The sequence below is a fragment of the Pseudophryne corroboree genome, chromosome 4, assembly GCF_028390025.1.
Source record: "Pseudophryne corroboree isolate aPseCor3 chromosome 4, aPseCor3.hap2, whole genome shotgun sequence".
Taxonomy (NCBI): Eukaryota; Metazoa; Chordata; class Amphibia; order Anura; family Myobatrachidae; genus Pseudophryne; species Pseudophryne corroboree.
The window spans coordinates 889,773,735-889,794,636 of record NC_086447.1 but is presented as its reverse complement, the minus strand read 5'-3'; the positions used below and the strand labels follow the sequence as shown (position 1 = coordinate 889,794,636).

The window sequence follows — 20,902 nt, the reverse complement described above, 5'->3', positions numbered from 1 at the left end:
GTGCCTCATAGTCTGCTATGACTCTAGGACGTGATGGAATTCTTGCAACTCTGTTTACAGGTAATGGATCCACTCAGCCTCAGTGTAAGTTATCAGATTCCACCCAAGGGTGGGGACTCACTGGCTCCTAATGATTCAAAGCTCAAACTTCACCAAAGGTGCAGACTCTCTACCACTCACTCACTCCTAGTGATTCAAAGCTCTACCTACACCAAAAGGTGCAGACTCTCTCCAATCCTCGGGGTCCTAGTGATTCAAAGCTCAAACGTCAAAGGTGCAGACTCTCTCCAACCCACTGGCTCCTAGTGATTCAAAGCTCAACTTCCACTAAAGGTGCAGAGTCTCTACCACTCACTCGCTCCTAGTGATCCAAACAAAGCTCAACTTTTACCAAAAGCTGCAGACTCTCTCCCACCCACTGGCTCCTTGTGAGTCAAAGCTCAATTTTTACCAAAAGGTGCAGACTCTCTCCCACCCACTAGTGATTCAAAGCTCAACTTTTACAAAAAGGTGCAAACGTTCCGCTACTATTGGCCTCTAGTAACGGTCATGCTTAACGCTGCACACAACCATTTTCGTCCATAGAAAGCCAGAATAGAAGTTTGAAGTGGGAAAAGACGGAACAAAGCTACACAAGACGCACCCTTTAAAAATACTGCTGATCATCTTTACACTCCAAAACCTCATTAAAAATGACATCTGGAAAGTTGTCTTAACCCTATCACTGCCAGAGAAGTCCACATTGTATTATACTGGGGTGTTATCAGCCGCACTTCCTTCCTTACGCTCACTTTGATGTTGCCTCATCTACAAAAGGTTAAGATTGCCTTTGAAGATAACAACACTTCATCCACGAGTTCCACATGGTGAGATGTTCGGCACATCCCAAACCTCCCACAGGTATTGTGTGCTCAAGTGCAAGTATGCCGAGACAAGCTCACACGAAACAAGAGAAAACAATCAGACATTCCACACTGTATTCAGTACTTTTGGGATCATTAACATGGTGGGGGTGGGGATGCTTTACTTTTTGCACAGGTGAGTCAACAAAAAATGGATTGATTTGTTGGATTCACGTAAGAAGAATAAATGATCCGGGCCACCATTACTCCATCACAGAATTCACACAATAAATAAACTTCAACCTAAAATATGGATGCTTCAACTCGCCAGGCTTCATGTGCGCAGCGGTTGGAATAAAACAAAAATAAAACGCGATTTGTGGATTGCTCCTGCCTGTAAAACTGTAGACTCCTTTCTTAATAAATCTGGTGCTATCTCGCAATAAAAAAAATCAGCTTACACTATTACACAACAGTACGCTATTTATCAAATAAATAAATAAATACTGCCATTCAGACTTTTTCTCCTTTGAATAATTGGTTTTGCAGTCAAGCGGACTTTTGGTGAGGGAATCATACATACAAATGTACTGATTATACATTGCTCTAGGTGATGGGTTCCACGGGCCAGGCAGCCCAGACAGAGTGGCAAGATTCTTCCGAGAGACACACTGATCATCCTACCTGCAAGTATGCAAGAAAAAACTGAAACACTTCACACTGCTGTGTAGTTACCCTTTCTATAGTGCAAAGTTAGGAAATACATGGTTCGCTAGTTGTGGTTGAACTACAAGGCACAGAATGACTGGGCATGTTGGGGCCTGTAGATTAACGACAACCGGGGAGCCACGGATTACTTATACCTGCGCCAGAGGAACGTTCAGAAACAATATACAGTACTCCCATCTGTGCAGGACGCGAGTCAGCAGGTGCAGTAGATTATGCGGTAGTAAAATCGGGCAGGGCCAACGTCCGGGTCACCGGGCTGGTTAAGCACAGATGCGACGGTAACATGTGAACACTAATGGCTGCGACAAGGAGATTGGGAGTGTTCTGATCTGAGAGAGACTATAAGTGACCGACCCTCTGAGTTTGCAGCAGCAGAACTGGCTGGCGCAGTTAGAAGGAAATTAAAAGACCACCACAGGAAACAGATAAAAATATTGGACAATTCATGTATTTTTTTTCTTTTTTCCATAAATTACTTTAAATATAACAAAAGAAATACTGTAGACTTCCATCCTCATCTCAATTCATGTATCAGTTTGACAAAAGGGACATTAAATAAAAGAACGTTTTATTTAAACGTTTTGTGCACCCATGTACACACATACACACACTACAGCTTCTGCCGTGGACGGGTTACTGTCCGTGCACAGAGCTGGAATATGATGGGACTATATACAATGGATGGACATTATAACACTATGGGTGTGAGCTGAAAATATGGAATTCCCTCTGTTCTGTGCATCAGTTGAGGCTCATGACAAATACGAAAGGACCTTGCCTAGCCATGGGTTGAAGATTTTGTGTTATCAGTAGCATTGCAATGTGCTCTACATCCAAGAAAAAGGCACTTACTGTACATGACTAATAGTATAGTAACTCCGTGTCTGTATTTGGCACTAGAAAGTTCATTCTCTTTGTATATGTGGGTACTGTTGGAATCACGTCACTCTTCCTGGGGGAACTTACCAATCACACCACCACTTGTAAGCTTCCTTGCCTTGAATTAGGTAACACTGATCACCGCACGTACACATCCATACAGATACAAATGTAACCCCCAGTGAAAAGAGTTCCCAGACAACTAAGCCGTTTGCACGGGGTGTCCATTCTAACACAGTCTAGCAGCAAAGGAACCAAGTCCCTCAAACAGGGATCAACCCTTTATTTGTGTCATTGTTATCACTTAATCTTTCATCGGCACTATAGTCCTTTAAACATATGTCAGGGTCTCTTTGTGCAGAAGCAAGAGCCTCACTCGTTACTAGGCTGCAAGGCACGTGGAACCTTATAACAGGTGTGTATGTCTGTATACATGATTTACATGACCAAGGCTACAGTGAATACGTCCTAAATACTCCAGTGATTCCATAAGCCGCAGCCTCAGGACTCATGGTAAAATTTAGATGGCCGGTGCCTGAAACAGGTCACTTTCAGATTCTCAGACATGCTAAGCCAGTCCTGGTTCTGTGATTTGGGTGGGGGAACCATTCACCCACTGGAAGGCAGTCTCACTCAACATAAACAAGTCTCATTCATTAAAGAGCAAGCTGCACTCATTATGAGTGAGCGTTACTCTTATTATAGACGTTTCCACTCATTATGAGTGAGTCTCCTCACTGGGGTAAGTAATTAACTCAAATGTATAAGAGTTCATGTTATTTGCCGATTGCTCACTGGGAGAGCACCTGTCCCAATGGGTTCTAAACATCAGGCCAGGTCTGATCTGGAACCTTTCCTCTTGTGACCTGGATTTTGGTCAAGACTTTGTCTTTGCTCGAAGGAGATCTTGGGCTTCTAGTGTTGCATTAAGACCACAGAAAAACCAGTGGTACTGGCTCAGCATATGCCTGACAAAATGGAGCCAACAGGTCACATCATTAAGAAGAAGTTGTCTTTTTTTTTTTTTTTGGCCGACAAGAAGATGAAAGTGTCCATCGGAAACAAAGTCATTAGAGGTTTTCTTAACGTGGAGAGCATGCCCGAATCCAGAACACACACACCAACCTGGTGACTAAACGTCACAAAAAGTTCCTCCATTTTGAGAATGATGGGCCAAAGGCCAACATACAACACTGCTCAGTCTCCATTGCCTCAAAGTCTTTATGTCTGGAGGGGGCATGGGGCATGTTTCATGAAGGATCGAATTTTGCAGTTGCATGATTCCAGAACATCTCAGCAGGGATTCTTTGACCTTTGATCTGAACTTTGCCAGGTAAGTATGGGCTTAGCAGAGATATAGCGACAACAGGTTACAATCCAGAAAAAAAATAAAAATTAATATTATTAGAGGTTAGCCTCCACTGAGCGGCTATACCCCACGTACGTCAGTTTAAAAAAAAAATAACCAATATATATACACAAATATATATATATTTATATCTATATTTACTTATTATAATAATAATAATATATTTATAAGAATCCGGAAAAAAGATATGACCCCCGCTGTTCTGGCTCTTGGTGTGTAGCAGCATCAAATTTGTTAAAGATAAGGAGAAATAGCATTTTACTGAATGATGGCGCTATTCTTCCCCTCCTGAGGGACACGGAATGCATGTAAGACAAAGTGCTGTGCGGAGTTTCGATCCTTCATTTTGACTCCATCTGGTCTCTTCTTGGGAGACTCTCCCCTGTTTCACCGCCGTGGTTTTTCACATCTAAACGGAATTGAGAGAAGGGGTGGGAAAAAAAAAGTTTAGTTACAGATAACGTATTTCTATAGATTATTCTAGAGTGACAATAGGGAATAGGGAGCAATACGTTCTATCGGAATGTCATATGGCCTCCATACACCAGGCTATACCCAAGCACACATATAAAACTACAGCTGATCTAGATCTCCCCACATTACATTTATTGTCCTTTCCACAATGTACACAGACGATTTTTCTTTACACCCTCTCATTTCCACAAAGCCCGGAAGCGTTTGCCAGGAAATGTCACAATGAGGAGATGGAATAATAAGAAATAAGAAGCTTGAAACAATTCCTAGGGGTAAATTCACTAAAGCTTCTAAAAGTGAAAAGAAGTGCCATTACCAATAGCAACCAGATTCTCTCTGCAGTTTCTTTATTGCATCATAGGAAATGATAGAGAGAATCGGATTGGTTGCTACGGGCAACATCACTTAATTTCAAAGCTTGAGTAAACTTAGCCCCTTATGTATAGATAATGATGAACCATCTGAACAAAGGTCCCTAGACGATAGCAACTACAGGAGAATTTTGGGCGTTTTTTTTTCTTTTATATAATGTGTGCAGGGTCATTTCTGGCAAGAGGACGACTGCAGCGCTTTTTAAACTGGACGAGAGGAATGTGCTCATGCTAAAATCAATGACTAGAAGGTAATCGCTGGTTGACATGTTACACACGGGTCAACGCTTGGCAGACAACACTGAGAACGCTTGTGACTTATCGCAACACACAAAGAACACAGACATGATAGAGAATGCACATGAATCGATATTACATGATCTAGTCTGCGATTCTATCCGGGCACTAGCTGTATACAAATCAGCTAGGTCGCTGGAACGGCAGCGCTCTACGGCTGGGCGGTCAGGAATTAGGGACATCAATGTCACACACGCAAAACCCGTGCCGTCATCACCGTCCAATTGTTTATTATTTTTTGGACACTTGAGAGGCGACCTGGGAGACCACTGTGAAACATTTTAGGCATTTACGCTTATTGTGTTGAACGTCAATAACTTCCATCCCTCCCAAAAAATGCTGCAACATCTCTGGTGAAACGTAGAAGGACATTAAACGGAGAAGCAACCAGGGTAGAAACAAGGGTTATTTGGGGTAACTTACTTTGCTGCACAGAGGTGGCAGGGCACATGTTAATGAGCGAGGTCAGCAGAAAAGGGGGCCCCATATAGCTGGACTAGGCTTCTTGTCTCTCCTAGTGAAAGACAACATACTGCTCTAATTGGGTGACCTGTGGAAGCTACATCAATACAGCTGCAACACTATGCATGTGAGAAACTGAGGCTTTCTACATCCCCAGTCACCAAGAGAACACAGAAAGAACAAACTGTAAAATAACACTACGAGGGACTTGACTGGGTACAAGATAGCTTCTGAATGGCGCTACACAAATACATTTAGAACAATCTGGGGCTGTATAAAACACCTGCCCTCCTGGATTACAAGACCTGGTTTATCAAACTTTAAAGTGGAGAGAGATAAAAGTACCAGTCAACCAGCCCCTAGCAGCCTGTAACATGGCAGCTAGGAGCTGATTGGCTGATACTTTATCTCTCTCCACAGCTTAGTAAATCTGCCCCTTATACAGAAAGATGGAGAACAAAAAAAAAATACTAGTAAAAGGATGTAGCACATTCTACAAAATCAAAGCCAACATATCCTCAATATACTCTGCCATCTTGGTTGAGGCAGGCTGGTGGGCACAGGGGGCTGCTTTACACGCTTATCCGTGTCCTCTAAAAGCCAACAATAGACATACCAAGTATGACCGACTTCTACAGCCTGTGAGCTCTGTAAGAGTGCAGGCCATGTGTAATGGGGGCGACTACTGAACATCTACAAATGAGAACCCTTCCTGCTCTCACAGTCTAGCTTAGAAGTCATTGGCCTCCAATTAGCACCCCCCCCCCTCCCCTCCAGAAGTGCAATGGGTGAGGAGCGTTATTCTAGGGACATGAAGCACACGGAGAATGAGCAGAGAATACTGGAAACGGAGGTTTAGGTGCCAACTTTGAAGACAGAATCTCAAGCCCCAGTAAGCAGCAGCGTCATGGTTGCATTGCATTTTACTTCCCACATAAGTGAAAAACCAACCTGCAAGTCCTTTCGTTTAACTCAAGCTGCCTCGTTTTACAACGCGAGTCTGTGTTTTTACAGGAACATTTACAGGTCTGGGGGTCTTGGACAAACAAGTGTTTTCTCCTCTCTGTGTCTGTGCAAGGCTCGCAAGGACTGCAAAAAGCAAAAGGAAAAAACAATAGAGTTCTAAGCTACAGCGCATCAGCAAGAGAAATGGTCAACATGCATTACTCCTGAACACATTACAAGCAATCCCCTCCAACCCCGCAACGTGCCAGGGTGACCACTGGCCTGGCCTGCTCCTAGAACTCCCATCCTAGCGTGTCTGTGGATATAAGAGCAGAACAGCTCCCATTCAGTAGTCACCCTGACTCATAACACATCAGAGAGGCATTACCATCAATTACAGTAACGCAACTCCAAGGGCGACCACCAGGCTTAGCTTCTAGGGAATCTACGGACAAGTGGTGGCTGGCGGCTTCTCACTCCCTCTATGCGGACCACTTGCTAGCCACCAAGAGGAAGCAGATATTGCATAGCGTTAGTAAGCTAGACTTTGCATTTGGAAGGCAGAAAACGTTATCATAGCCAAATGTTTTGGGAAGATCAGCTGGGGTTGAAGATGTTGGAATATATACATATAATAATAATAATTCATAGTGTTAGGTTTTGAGAAGGTTCAAGTGGATAATCTGGGGAGATCAAGAGACTTTTTTCTTTAATCAAGCCTTCCAAATGCAGTAGTTTAGAATTAGAGAAAAATGAAAGTAGAGCGAACATACATATGTCACCATTAAACATGCTACACGATGCCCCATAGTACGGTTAATGAGGTTACAATTAACGCCGCAATGTACCAACATAATAACCAGCAGATTACAATTTAGCTGCCTCCTTCTGGGTCATTTTTACTCTGAATCTCTCTCTCCTAGTTTTGTGTAGCTGTTAGATAAGGGCACGTGGATCAAACTTTGCTTCAACTACTTTGATGCTAATTGAAAATGAGTTCAGGGATCCCAATTGCATACATCATCAGATTTGGCAGAGGCAGCAGTCATCCACTTTATAGATTGGCCACAATTTTTGTGAACTCTCCACAACTCGGTGTAAAAAGTTGAACACAGAAAGATGGTTTTGTACTTTGGGACTGCAGTCTCAAGTAGAATCCAAGGTGAAGCTGATACATCTGCAGGAGTGGCCCCCTTCAGTCACTCTTAGGGGGTATATGTAATGGCCAGGTTGGTTTTACCTTCTGATTTATGGGGGTTTATTTACTAAACCTTGGAGAGAGATAAAGTACTAACCAAGGAGCTGTTGTCATTTTTCAAACACAGCCTGTAACCAGTGCTGTAGAGTGTACTTTCTGGGGTACATTGCCTAATTGTGGGAGACACTGCCATGCCCCCTTAGGAAAAGGAAAAAAAACTTTACTAGTACTTTAAGCGCTGCACAGGGGGGCGCAGTGAGCCTCTCAGCCAGGAGCAAATCCAGGAGGTGGACACACAGGCAGAGGAGACTGCTGCTGCTCCATGGCCACACTGCAGCCCTGCACACAACAGTACGGCTGAGAAGAGCTGCAGCCAAGTAAGAAGGAAGTGGTGGTGAAGGGGGGGGAGGGCAGAGTGGTGGTGGACCCAGGCCCCTCCGCCGGATAATTTGTACCTGCTGCTCCAACCCCACCACTTCCAACGGCACTGCCTGTAATATGACAGTTAGGAGCCGATTGGTTGGTACTTAATCTCCTTAACTATATAAGGGTCATCTACATTTTCAGAAATTCTGTGCACTGGGACAATACTTCATTTTGGTTTAGGGAGAGACCGCTGCTTATGAAGACCCCTATACTGCTAGAAGTCATTTGAGCAAAGGTCACTGCATCACTGATAACCAGTAACATTTCAGATCTGGTGTCCAGCGTATACCGCCAGGCAACAACTGAACCAGTGAGCACACCAGCAAAGAACGACTGCTGCCAACCCAGGTGAACGTCTCCATCTCTTGTGATTGCAGCACAACAAATACATAAACACGCACTGATCGGTGAAGCATACAGAGGGACACCACTCTCACATAAAGCAGCCACCAATGTCCAGGCATACGTGCTGTGAATGAAGGGAGCATCCCACCACCAAATCTCTCTCACACCTCATCCTCGTGTAATGTAATCATGAGATCTGACGAGACAGGGACATAGTCTGGCATTGTTTTGCTGGTGATCCGGAAAACAGCGGGTCAGAGCCAGCACGAGGCCATATCCTTTTTCACATCACCACTGATTTTTGCTTATGGTCCAATAACGAACGCACATGAAAGGCGGCAACTGCAAGAGCTGGACCCAATGCTTCCCGTATACCTCCGAAATTGGGAAGTAATGTCAACGGATTATTTAGGGCCAGATTCAAATTGCTGTGATTAATTACCGCGGACTAACTCGCGATCGGCCACCAGGCTGAAATTAACGCAGATTTCAAACAGAAGTCTGCATTATGGGGGGACATTTACTAAGCAGTGATAAGAGCGGAGAAGTGAGCCAGTGGAGAAGTTGCCCCATCAACCAATCAGCAGCTCTGTATAATTTTACAGTATGCAAATTATAGATGTTACTTCAGTGCTGATTGGTTGCCATGGGCAACTTCTCCACTGGCTCACTTCTCCGCTCTTATCACTGCTTAGTGAATGTCCCCCCTAAGTATCCTTAGCGTGGGTGCCAAGACCGAGTTAACCCATAGCTCCAGGTACTTATCCCAGATTTCAAGGGTTAATGCGCGTGAGCAGGTAAGTCACCGCACGAAGAAAAGGGGCTGTAAACAGAATAGCCTGGGTGTAAAAGCCAGAGGCTTCCACCCGGATTACCATGGATAATTGACTCCGGCCCCTAGTCTCTCTCTAGCTATAACGTGACACTGAGTAATTACAGTAAGTCTCATGATGACATTAAGAGGATACAGGCACCCCCCGTCCTTATCCGCTCCCACCGCCACCAACAAGACCAAGAGGGCGATTTCTCATTGACACCAATCCGCAAACCACACAAGTAGATTAATGAGATTAATTTATGAAGTGATATGGTGCAATGCCAGATTCATTTGGGGGAGAAGGGTTTAGTGAGCACACGATACAAACGTACAAGCGCTGTGATTTGTACCGGATTTTCTTGCGCTTTCGTTTAAGGCCCTTCCCTCGTTTTGCTTTTCTGGAAGAAAAAAAATAAACAAAGAGCGAGAGAGAGAGAGAAAGAAAAGGGCAGAAAACGGGAGAAACTAGAGTACAAATGGGTGGTGGGGTCTACACAGATGTGACGGATAATGCTGTGTAGTGACAGAGCAGCATTACTATCTAGGAATCTACTACTAATGGAGTGTCAGAAGGTTTGATTGGGTTTCTAGACCAGCAGGGCGGCGCTCTACCCGAGCGGCAGTAGACAATGAACAGGTGAAATACTCTGAATGACCTGTTTAACACATGGTCAATATCAACAGTGCCTGGCAAATTACTACTGCTAAGTTATAATGGCCCACGTGCTGCTTAATGTAATTGTCGGGGCCTACACTCTGAGCAAGCAAGACATTACATCAGGCATTCCCAACATCGGTTGGTGATATCCATGCTTGAGCACAGGTGAGTTAATTCATACCTAACTTATTTTGATCTGTGCTGAAGCCTGGATATTACGAAAACCTGCACTGTTAGTATGCCTCGTTTCCATGCAGTCTAACAACATCCACGCACACAACGAGGCAGTCACCGGTCCGGCAATTGTCTCAATGGAGGGAGATGTATCAGACTTTCTAGAGAGAGAGATAGAGTGACGTTGCCCAGAGCAACTTAACAGCATCTGTCATTTTATAAATTGTGCTACATAAATAATATCTAGGAGCTGATCAGTTGCTATGGGCAACTTCCCCACTTTCTCTCTCCGAGGCTTGATACATCTCCTCTAATGTCACTAATCTACAGTGAAACCTGGAAGACCAATGTTTAATACAATGCCACCTTGGGGGTCATTCCGAGTTGTTCGTTAGCTGCATTTGTTCGCAGCGATCAGGATAAAAAACGGCAGTTCTGCGCATGCGTATGCACTGCAATGTGCACGCATGATGTACGGGCACAACGACCGATGTAGTTTTGCACAGGGTCTAGTGATGCATTTCAGTCGCACTGGTTGCCGCAGAGTGATTGACATAAAGTGGGCATTTCTGGGTGTCAACTGACCGTTTTCAGGGAGTGTTTGGAAAAACGCAGGCGTGCCAGGGAAAACGCAGGCGTAGCTGGGCGGGTTTGTGACGTCAAATCCGGAACTGAATAGTCTGAAGTGATCGCAAGCGCGGAGTAGGTTTTGAGCTACTCTGAAACTACACAATTTTTTTTTGTAGTCGCTCTGCGATACTACCGTTCGCACTTCTGCCAAGCTAAAATACACTCCCAGTGGGCGGCGGCATAGTGTTTGCACGGCTGCTAAAACTAGCTAGCGAGCAACTCGGAATGACCCCCCTTGTACGCTATAATCCGGGCCAAAACGTAAGTTTATTAGTAAATGCCCTGCTAAGAGAGGAGACGGGACACAATGTGCTGTAGAAGACAGCTGCAGGTACTGTTCGGATGGATTGGCCGCCACTGGGCAGATACATACAGGCCTTTGTATCTGCAAACCCTGCTGGAATGCATGTGTGAGCCCTCGTGACTTCTTCATGACTGGGCCCTCATACACAAACAGGAAAGCTGAAGATAGCGGCAGCGTGACCGCTCCTAAATCTGCTCTGCCGTCTAACCCAGGTGTGGTCACGGGCCGTGAGCATGAGGAGACTGCTGCAGAACAGAGCGGTCCCTAGTAACGTTAGACCTCTGCGCTACCTCCGCCTGCCTCATTATGAAGCTGCATGGACAGCAGAGGTGACCTTTCCCACACACGTGGCTGGATATTAATAGAAAACCTAATAGGAAAAACATCTCTCTCCAAGTTCTGGAGCCGAGCATTGTGGGACGTGCACTGGAGTAGTGTTTCCAAGACTTGCTCAGACACTTTCAGCAGGTGACTGGGTGCTTTTAGTCTCACTACAAATGCCACGGCATGACCAGAGAAAGGACTGCCAATTAGCATATGATGTGCGGCGGACATTGCTTCTATACTATGGTACAAGTAGCTCCCGCCCATATCCGATATAGAGGTACAGTAGTAAGATAAAGGAGACAATAACACATAAAATGACCAAAACCCAGAAATTAGGCGATTAGTACCTGCAGAGATTATTGACCAACTACTGGGACTATATAAGTATACAATTGCATAGAGTGAACACCTGAGCGCACAATGTCAGTGCAGACTATGAACAGGTTAATGCATCTTCCTGGACCCCCTCTGCTTCCTAGCAGAATAGTAAGCGTGCTGCAGCAAGAGCAGGCTTCTGGAGGAAGCTTTTGCTGCATCGGTGCCAGTTGACAGGCCCCGACAGGGTCTAGGAAAACGCCCTCACCATATCCCCCTGGGCTCTTGTCCCTCCCCCTCCTCCTCTCCTCTGAACTTCAGCTGGGAAGTGAGGAGGGTGGTTGCTGTGAAGATTGCTGGGGCCACAGTTTTATTCAGTGTACAGTAGACTATGGCTGAGCCAGGAGGAGGAGGAAGAAGAGGGAGCCAGCCTGCGATATCATTGTGCGCCATCGGTGATCAAGGGGAGAGAATTTTCAGGCCCACGTAGAAGGGCGAGTAACACACACAAAAAGCACCATAAATAAAAATCAAATCAGATGACTGAAAAAAAGAAAAGTAGTACATTTACAATCCTGTGTAGAATTGTAGCACGTTTCCCCTCCAGAACTGTACATGCGTGTAATCCGAGCCCCAAGGTTAGAATTATCCACAACCCGTCACCACTGCAAAGGCTGGATGCACCAACAGCCAACACCAAATGTTACCCAGATTACAAGCACCGCATACACCTCACCGCTACAATACAGTTGGAGCAGCAGAGAACATCCGGACATAAGGCTGCATAATATGGAGTGACTAATAGGAGATATTATATTGACCATTTATTGTGCACCAAAAAGCATCAGTGACAATACTCTGGACTCTAAACGTGCTCAGCAGCCGATGGCAATTAATGTCCTGCCCTCTCTGGCCATATCGCCACATTAGCGTCCGATGATCCGAGAACTAGTCCGGTTCTGCAGGATTAGCGCGCAGGTGGCACACAGGTCAGCCAATGTCATACAATGACTCTCCAAGAGCTGCAGACTCTTTCAGTGCATGAAGGGTTAATGACAGGGGTGTAGCTCTAGGTGGATGTGAGTGAACAGTGATAAGAGAAAAGGGTCACTTACTTTTCCTGTTTGCCTCTAATTTCTTTCTTTTGCCTAGAGAAAATACATAAATAAATAAATACATAAAAGCGATTGAATGAGACGGAGCAAACGTTTAGAGTGAATAATTAGTGTGCAGCGGCCCTTACCTGCACTCACAATGACTGTGCTGCAGGAAGCTCTTGTGCACATACACGTTACTCACGTGAGGCTTAAACCTCGCGATCTGAAAGAGAAAACAACGGTTATTGGTTTCAAATACCGATGAAAGCGTCAACTAAACTGAGTTTAGGTCAGGTGTCAGCCGGGTGCTGGTCACAGGTCAGGTGTCAGCCGGGTGCTGGTCACAGGTCAGGTGTCAGCCGGGTGCTGGTCACAGGTCAGGTGTCAGCCGGGTGCTGGTCACAGTCATGTCCTACTTAATGCGGAATGTTAATCTGTGTGCCCCAGCAAACGTTTAGCAGAAGCTGGACTTCCTGAACGGAGGGCAGGGGGCCTGTGTGGTACATACCTGCATTGTGACATTGTGGAAGTCTGTGGGTGCACACTCCAAGGTCTCATCGAGGCAGCAACCTGCACACCTCATCAAAGGCACGCAGGACGGTTTATAGATGTACTCCACCTCGTCCGGATATTCCTGGTATATGTCCACCAAGACCTCCCGCACCTGACAGACGCTGCGCTCGTACACTTTACTGAACATCACCACTGTAAGGAGAGAGCAGGAAACGTCAGGACACCACACTCCACAGAGGAGGTCGCTCCATAGAGAACGCATGACAGACACACAATAGGGTACGGACAAGTGAGCGATATCAAACGAGAGAGAGAGAGAGAGAGAGAGAGAGAGAGAGAGAGAGAGAGAGAGAGAGAGAGAGAGAGAGAGAGAGAGAGAGAGAGAGAGAGAGAGAGAGAGAGAGAGAGAGAGAGAGAGCCAATCAGCTTGCCATGTTACAGGACCTGGTAGTTTATCTCTGTCTACTTTATCTCTCTACACGGTTTAGTGCATAGACCAGTGATGGCTAACCTTGACACTCCAGCTGTTGTTGAACTACACATCCCAGCATGCCCTGCATCAGTTTTAGCAAGGCCAAATAGCAAAACTGTAGCAGGGCATGCTGGGATGTGTAGTTCAACAACAGCTGGAGTGTCAAGGTTAGCCATCCCTCATATAGACCCTTTTCTCTCTCTCGAAGTTTGGATACATCTACACCTCTAAGGAGGTGAGAATTTCGAGCATTTCTACCTCAGCACCTAACTGTAGCTCTCTAAAGTATATGTGCAGCCTGCGTACATGGGGGTGTGAGTCCAGCATCTAGTGAGAATACTGTTCCACATATGCCTCAGAGAGGTCCCCAATACCTAGTAAAGGAGGTCGGTTCACCTCATGAACCGGCTGCTTTCACCGCAGCCCCCAGCGAGCCCAGTCAGCAGGTGCACTGTAAGAGGAACCAAGAGAGAAAGGCTAGGCAGAGAAATGCCACTTTGCTTATTAGAGTAATTCCTGGTGTAAGTGCGTCCCCAGTTACATGTGAGGGAACTAATTAGACTGGCATTTCTTAGCTAGCGGACAAAGACTCCCAGTCAGGAACTGTTCAGCCACATGGTGTCTGGATTAGCAGAAAAATTCCCTTGCAGTTACTGCATCCCAGCGAGACCGTTTCATTGGCCGCAAAGATTAGCAGCTAAAGCACTTTTCACCAAAAAAATAAATGGCTCTGGCATCCCTATCAGTGACTAGTAGCTGTTATAGGATCTTCAACACCACTGCTGACCTGTCACCCCCTGACAACACCCCATTACCCCCTTCTTCAGGCTCCCAGAGTGAACACTTGTTGCAGAACAAATTGATTAGCTCCCATGCCACCTACTGTATCACCCGCGCATGGAACTCTATTCTCCCTACAGGATGGTGCTCTAGTACGACCATGGCAATTCTTCATACAGCCTCCAACATGTGTCCCAATTACTGCACAGAGCATATAGCTGCTGCTATAGGCCTCTCCCCCTACCGAGTCTGTCACAAGTCCTCAGTTAACTCCCCGACACCCTCCCTGTTCCTGTCTCCTTCTGGCAGTAGTGGTCCAACTCAGGAGACCACCAGAGCAGCTGCTGGAAATCAGCCCTTCCCCCTCTGCTATACACAGCCAAGAAGCTGGAGAGAGGACCCTACCCCCACAGCGTTTTCAGTGTAAAATATATATATATATATACACACACACACACACACACACACACATATACATACATAACCACATTTTCTCTCACTTACTAGCAGCTAAACTCCTCGTAGTCACCACTCGCTTGGCTTTATAAGCAGAGTGCACACTCGGAGTAGTGGCTGTACAGTCCTCCTGCTCATTCCTCACAGGTCGCCGCTGCTTGCTCTAATTTACACTGGCCGGAACGGGGGAGAGAACCCCCACGTATTTCGCCGTCTATTGTCACTGGTGACGAGGCTGCCTGGAAAGCGCTTTGCATTACTTCCCTAATATACTACAAAATAACTTAAATATATACTACTGCCAATAGGCCGTGAGCCATTCCCACCGAACTGATAACGCCAGCAGGCTCGTGTGATGATATAGGGAGGTGGAGGCTGAAGTCGTGACTAGCTGACAATACGGTAACGCGGCTGGAGAAGGACGCAGAACCACCACCCCCCCTCCTCCCTGCTGCACGCTCCCCACGTATCAGGAGCTTAAAATAAATGGGCTGACTAATCCTGAACCACCTGCAGGCTGTGTAATAATAGGAAATCACAATGAGACTTTTTATGCGTGTACTATGAAAATGTCATAGCTTTCCTGTCTTACTGCACAAAGTAAGACTGCATGACATAAAGGCCGGAGGAGATAAGCCAGGCTAGGAAGCCAAATTAACCTCAGGCACCCAGTATAGGTGGTGACTACCCGTCACTACTCAGCAGATTGCCCCCCCACCTATGCCACGAAATACAGAACATCATCAGTCACCAGGGTCATCCTCTGACCAGCACCTGGGAACAGTACGCTCTACAGACACACGGAGGAAAGAGGAACGTGTGTGCTCTGTATTCCATGTGTAGGTGACCAATAACATCAGTGAATACAACGGCTATAACAGGTTCCCAGATAGTGTCAGAAAGGGGCAGCTGTTCACAGAATATAGGAAGACAGAATTGCCTTCGCCCAAGGAACCGTCCTTACCTTCTGTGGGTTTCTGCTCCCTTTCGTGTGGGGGGGCCGCCCGGGATAACTGGGGAGAAAAGAAATAAGCATCAGAACACAGAAGTCATCTATTTGCAGCAGCCGAGAGAGAAATAGGTCTCCTAGCAGCCGCAAACTCACTCCAGGCTTTACACATAACCCTGCTTGAGCACTGGTGGCTCAGGAACTAGTGGTGCAAGTGGCTTACAGTCATTAGGGCGACAAGACTTAGGTTGGCAGTCATTAGGTGGACCACTATTGGTCGACATGCATTAGGTCGACATGAGTTTTTCACAATTTTTTGAACTTTTTCATACTTTGCGATCCACGTGGACTACGATTGGGAATAGTAACCTTGACCGAAGCCAGGGCGACCCGGTGCACTAATTGGGTTTCCCAGTCACTTTACGAAGAAAACAACAACAAAAAAGTTTAAAAAACGCATGTCGGCCTAGTACACGTCGACCTAATGCATGTCGACCAATAGTGGTCGATCTAAGTCTTGTCGAACTAATGACCCATACAAGTGGCCGCCGCACCTAAGCTGAAGCCTGGATCTAGCCGGAGGGAGCCATCCACCCCTCGCCTATAGTCAGTGACTACGGAGCTTGGAACAGCGGCACGTTTATCGGGCAATACAATTATTTCCACCGTCATCCAATCCTAGAATATCAGATCTTCCCAGAATACAGAGAATGATTCACGTCCTTATTAACAAGGGTATAGACTAATGTCTGGAGCCACAGTCATACATTATAAAGTCTATTGTTATGTCCAGTCTTTCCTTTCTATTTACATTGAGAACAGGATCCTCCCCGTATATGGTAATGTTATTGAAGGGTGTAACCAGAGCTGGGTAAACTTTTTAGTACCTTTGTATTTTTATGATAAACGTAAGTAAATCGTAGCGCACGGTATACATAAAAAGGTGTAACTACAGGAAGATGGGAGACACCTAGGAATTAGCAGTACCCTCCCTCTGCTCCATCACAACCCCCAACACAGAGGCCCAGATTTATCAAGTCTCGGAGAATGCTAATTGCGCAGTATAAAGTGGGCGTGGTTCATAGGATCGACCACACTTAGGTTGACAGTGTCTAGGACGACCACTATTGGTCGACAGTAACCAAGTCAAAACCCAAAATAGGTCGACACAAGCATTAGGTCAACATGAGCAAGGTCGACAGGACAAAGGGCCGACATGAGTTTTTTTTTTTTTTAAATGTGTCGTTTCCTTCATAGAGCGATCGGGAACCCCAATTAGTGCACCGTGTGCGCTCGCCATGCTTCGGGCAAGGTGCCTCACTGCGCTTGGCACAGGTTACCGTTCCCATTCGTAGTCAACGTGGATCGTAAAGTATGAAAAAGTTCAAAACATTTTAAAAAAATAATTGTGAAAAACTCATGTCACCTTTTGTCATGTCGACCTAGAAACCTTGTCACCTAATGCATGTCGTCCAATAGTGGTCGACCTAGTGACTATCGACCTAGAGACTGGATACCGTATAAAGTACCAACCAATCAGCTCCTAACTGTCGTTTTTCAAACACAGCCTGTAACACGCCAGTTAGGAGCTGATTGGCTGGTACTTTATCACCCTGCAATTTATCACTCTCCAAGGTTTGATAAATCTGGGCCAAAGTGTAAGAAATATGTAGATTATCCAGTGACAAACAAAACAGAGGGAAAGGAGTGAAAACCCCCATGCCGCTCCTCAGTGCTGCGAGGACACAGGCTCCCCGTACTATGGCCGCCCTGACTGGCCTTCACAGCTTGTGTACAACTTTTATTTGATTTTGTGCTTCTGTTGGTTTTTCTGTGACCTTGTGATCCCCACGTAGGTGCCAGGCTGACACACCAGCTCTGTGCTAGCCCGGCCAGCAGTGTCAGATAGGTAAAATTCAATATTCCAGTAGACGGGACGACAACAGGAAACCATAATGCTCAATTGAAAGGAAGCAGGACTATTATCAGGACAATGAATATTCAACAACTTCCTTAAGAGTCAATACTCAAACATTACTTCCTGCCCCAGGCCCTTAAGGAAATATAGGGTCACTTAGCAGTATCCCTGTCTGTCTTGGATTTAAAGCGGCATCATCATTAATTTAGGTCTTATGTCTAGTCATTTTAAATCACCAGTTCAATGCCAAAACTCATAATATTGTTGTAGTTTTATTGGCTTGGAATCATGGATTGCAGATCCAGTGTGTTTCTACAAGGACCCGGCAGAGCAGTCAGTCTCACCTGGTGATAGCACTGCTTCATTTACTCACTACGGCTCTGAAAACCATATATACTGTAGGTTACCATTGTAACAACATCATACTTAAGTCATTTATCTTAATATATGTACTAAAAAAAAAAAAAAAAAAAATATATATATTATATATATATATTAAAAAAAATACAACTTTTATAAATGTAGCTTTCTGGCCAAAATAGTTTCTGTAACACACACACAATATGTACTAAAAGAAGTGCCTATATGTACAAAATATTCATCTCTGTGGCTTAAATTGAGCCCATGATGACATGCACCAGGATTCGTAACCTGCGGCAGAGGATGTAGAACAAGTAATCTCCAGGCAACGGCGTCCATATTTAACAATCTACAGGCTAACACCAAAGCACTGTGCTGGAGACACAGGGCAACCGCTAGCGGTGCCGTCACCATATAGGACTTGGTAATCAAAATAGAAGCATCTTCAGCAGTTTTCCTGCTAATTGCATTAACATGCACAATAAGGAGGGAAAGCAGTGCTCCCAGTGCAGAGTACTACTTCCACTATAAACGCACATCTGAAGGGACCATATTAGTGCAACGCTGCATTTTCTGTACTGGCTTTCATGTCCATAGATCTGAACTTTCTCTGTTTGTAGCCCTGAATTTATCATATGTGTAACAGAAAGACACACACAGGTTCTGTAAGATGTATGTATAGCGTGTACTACAAATGACCATTCTGCTTACATAACAGCACTGTAATACACCACTTATAATTACCATATCATAAAGTCCTACGACCCAATGGAAGGGATATTATACAAGAATAGCCTGACAGTAACAGTCAGACAAAGCTTTGTATAATTAGCTGTAGGCCCGGCGTGTTGAATGTTAATTGTGTGCGAGCTTCAGAATTGTTTCACCCTTGGGTCTAATGGGTCCAAAGTCTAGGATCCAATAGCAGGATCAGTGTACACAGCCCGGTGCATTGTGTAACATGCAGACTACATTCTACACAGCCAGCATTACATATGTACAAGCTGTGAGGCGCTCTATTACTAACGCAGAACTTCTCCCCGATATCTTTTATTGTTAACACAGCACCAACCATGTTACACAGCAATGTACAGGGAATCATTCACATCAGTCCTTGCCACATAGGAGCTTACAGCCCAAATTCCCTAACTCATACCAAGAGGCCACTCTGTCAGCAGCCAATAAACCTCCCAGTATGTTTTGTGGGCTGTAGGAAGGCAGTCACGGGGAGCTTATACAAGACAGGCTGTCCCGTACCGGGATTCCAACAAATGAACCCAGCTTCACGGGCCGGATCCGCTGTCCACCTGAGCGGCTTTATATAGCATATAATATAATCAAACACAAACAATAAGGAATTGAAGTGTGGTCCTACTACCCTGACAAGGAGCCATTGTGACGCGCATCTTGTTTCTAAAGACAGTCTGTGGTTGTTGCCGTAGTAACGGTTACAAAAAAGAAGAAGGAAAAAAAAAGTTCCCTCTCATTTGCCATCCAAATGCTATTGACTAAACCATGGGTTTTCAACCTGTGGCCCTCCAGCTGTTGTGGAACTACACATCCCAGCATGCCCTGCTCAGTTTTAGCATGCCTTAATAGCAAAACTGTGGCAGGGCATGCTGGAATGTGCAGTTCCACAGCAGCCGGAGGGCCGCAGGTTGAAGACACGTGGATTAAACCATTATGTGCTGCATTTTCACCATTCATTTACATTCATCTACTGGCAAACTTTGCAGGAACTGGAAATTCTGCAAGAAGGTCTGGCGGGGGCAATATAAACCGTATGGAGTAGGAGAGGTCAACCCAAGCTGTCTGGCATTGCCGGTTATCCCCAGTGGCTGTCCCAAGAGGTCCAGGGCCTCAGTACAGCTCAGCAAAGGGCCAAGCCCCAATAAAAATGCCAAAAATAAGTTGCTGGCTGATGTGGGCAGCCCTGTGACCTATACACTGGAAAGCAGAGCGAGAAACAGGCCTACAGAACATGCACTCACTATATAATCTGATTTTCGTTCTTCCCTGGAAATGTAGGCAGGTTTCTGGATGAGAAAGTACAACAGCTGGGCATGGAAGAGCAGCAAGAGACTCATCCGCCCATTTATCCTAAATCCTTCCCCTAATTGCAGTTCTGAATAAAACCAAGCATATGTGGAGGGCAGAATATTCAAACGAATCAGCTGCTGCAGCCCAATCCGGCAACTTCTCACAAGTGCTCCAGTGCGGCCAATAAAATCTATGCTTACAAGAAGCTAAAATATATTGTCTGGCAACCGCCCAACCTAAAATCAGAGAAATCCCGAACCGCAACAAAGCCAGAAGACAGTGAGGGGCTAGGGACACCCCGTGCCTGTAATTGCAGACGCCCCACATGCAGCTGCAGTCACTGGATTAGAGGGGAGCTAGGCTCATAGCAGAGCAGTGATACTGATTCATATCAAAGTGCTGGGATCCAGCTAATCACAAGGTATTAACTCTACGCTGACAGCATGGTAAGGCTTCTCGCCGCCACGTTACGAGCATCGATATAAACAGGCATGGTGGGACTATGCTCAAGTACTTCAGAAATAATATCAGCTTTGCATCGCTCCTATGCATTTAAAAATGATAATGGTGGGTGGGGGGAGGGGGTGTTCTTGTGCCAATCAGCAATAAGACCTTGATGGTTTGCTGCGGTCAGTGATCCGGTAGGAGATTACTGAGCAAGTCTCCTAGAATGGGCAGAATGAGACCCATCCAAGGATAAAGCTATGTGGGTCCTGCATGTACTTCCAGCCTGTATCAGTCATCCATGGCAGGGA

The 20,902-nt window shown here is 45.6% G+C and overlaps 1 protein-coding gene across 7 annotated transcripts; it reads right to left on the bottom strand.

The window, feature by feature from the left end:
* Positions 1 to 2,003: 2,003 nt before the first annotated feature.
* VEGFA (vascular endothelial growth factor A) lies at positions 2,004 to 20,209 on the bottom strand. Of its 7 annotated transcripts, none has more exons than XM_063918885.1 (9): positions 20,099 to 20,209; positions 15,845 to 15,893; positions 13,168 to 13,364; positions 12,806 to 12,882; positions 12,678 to 12,710; positions 9,487 to 9,552; positions 6,375 to 6,512; positions 5,385 to 5,475; positions 2,004 to 4,228 (listed from the first exon to the last, which is right to left on the bottom strand). In XM_063918885.1, the coding sequence occupies exons 1-8, from the start codon at positions 20,192 to 20,194 to the stop codon at positions 5,427 to 5,429; spliced, it is 705 nt and encodes a 234-aa protein (XP_063774955.1). In that variant the 5' UTR covers positions 20,195 to 20,209; the 3' UTR covers positions 2,004 to 4,228; positions 5,385 to 5,426. The 7 variants fall into 7 exon arrangements, with proteins under 7 accessions (XP_063774955.1, XP_063774956.1, XP_063774958.1 ...); XM_063918886.1 differs by having other exon boundaries at positions 9,505 to 9,552; XM_063918888.1 differs by lacking the exon at positions 5,385 to 5,475.
* Between the last annotated feature and the right edge of the window lie 693 nt (positions 20,210 to 20,902).

Bases quoted from the DNA above. Each gene is read 5' to 3' on its own strand.
- VEGFA (XM_063918885.1), bottom strand. From the start codon at position 20,194: ATGAGTCTCTTGCTGCTCTTCCATGCCCAGCTGTTGTACTTTCTCATC. The intron at 15,894-20,098 runs GTGAGTGCATGT...TTTTCTCCCCAG, and splicing joins AACGAAAATCAGATTATATA to TTATCCCGGGCGGCCCCCCC. The intron at 13,365-15,844 runs GTAAGGACGGTT...CTCTCCTTACAG, and splicing joins GGAGCAGAAACCCACAGAAG to TGGTGATGTTCAGTAAAGTG.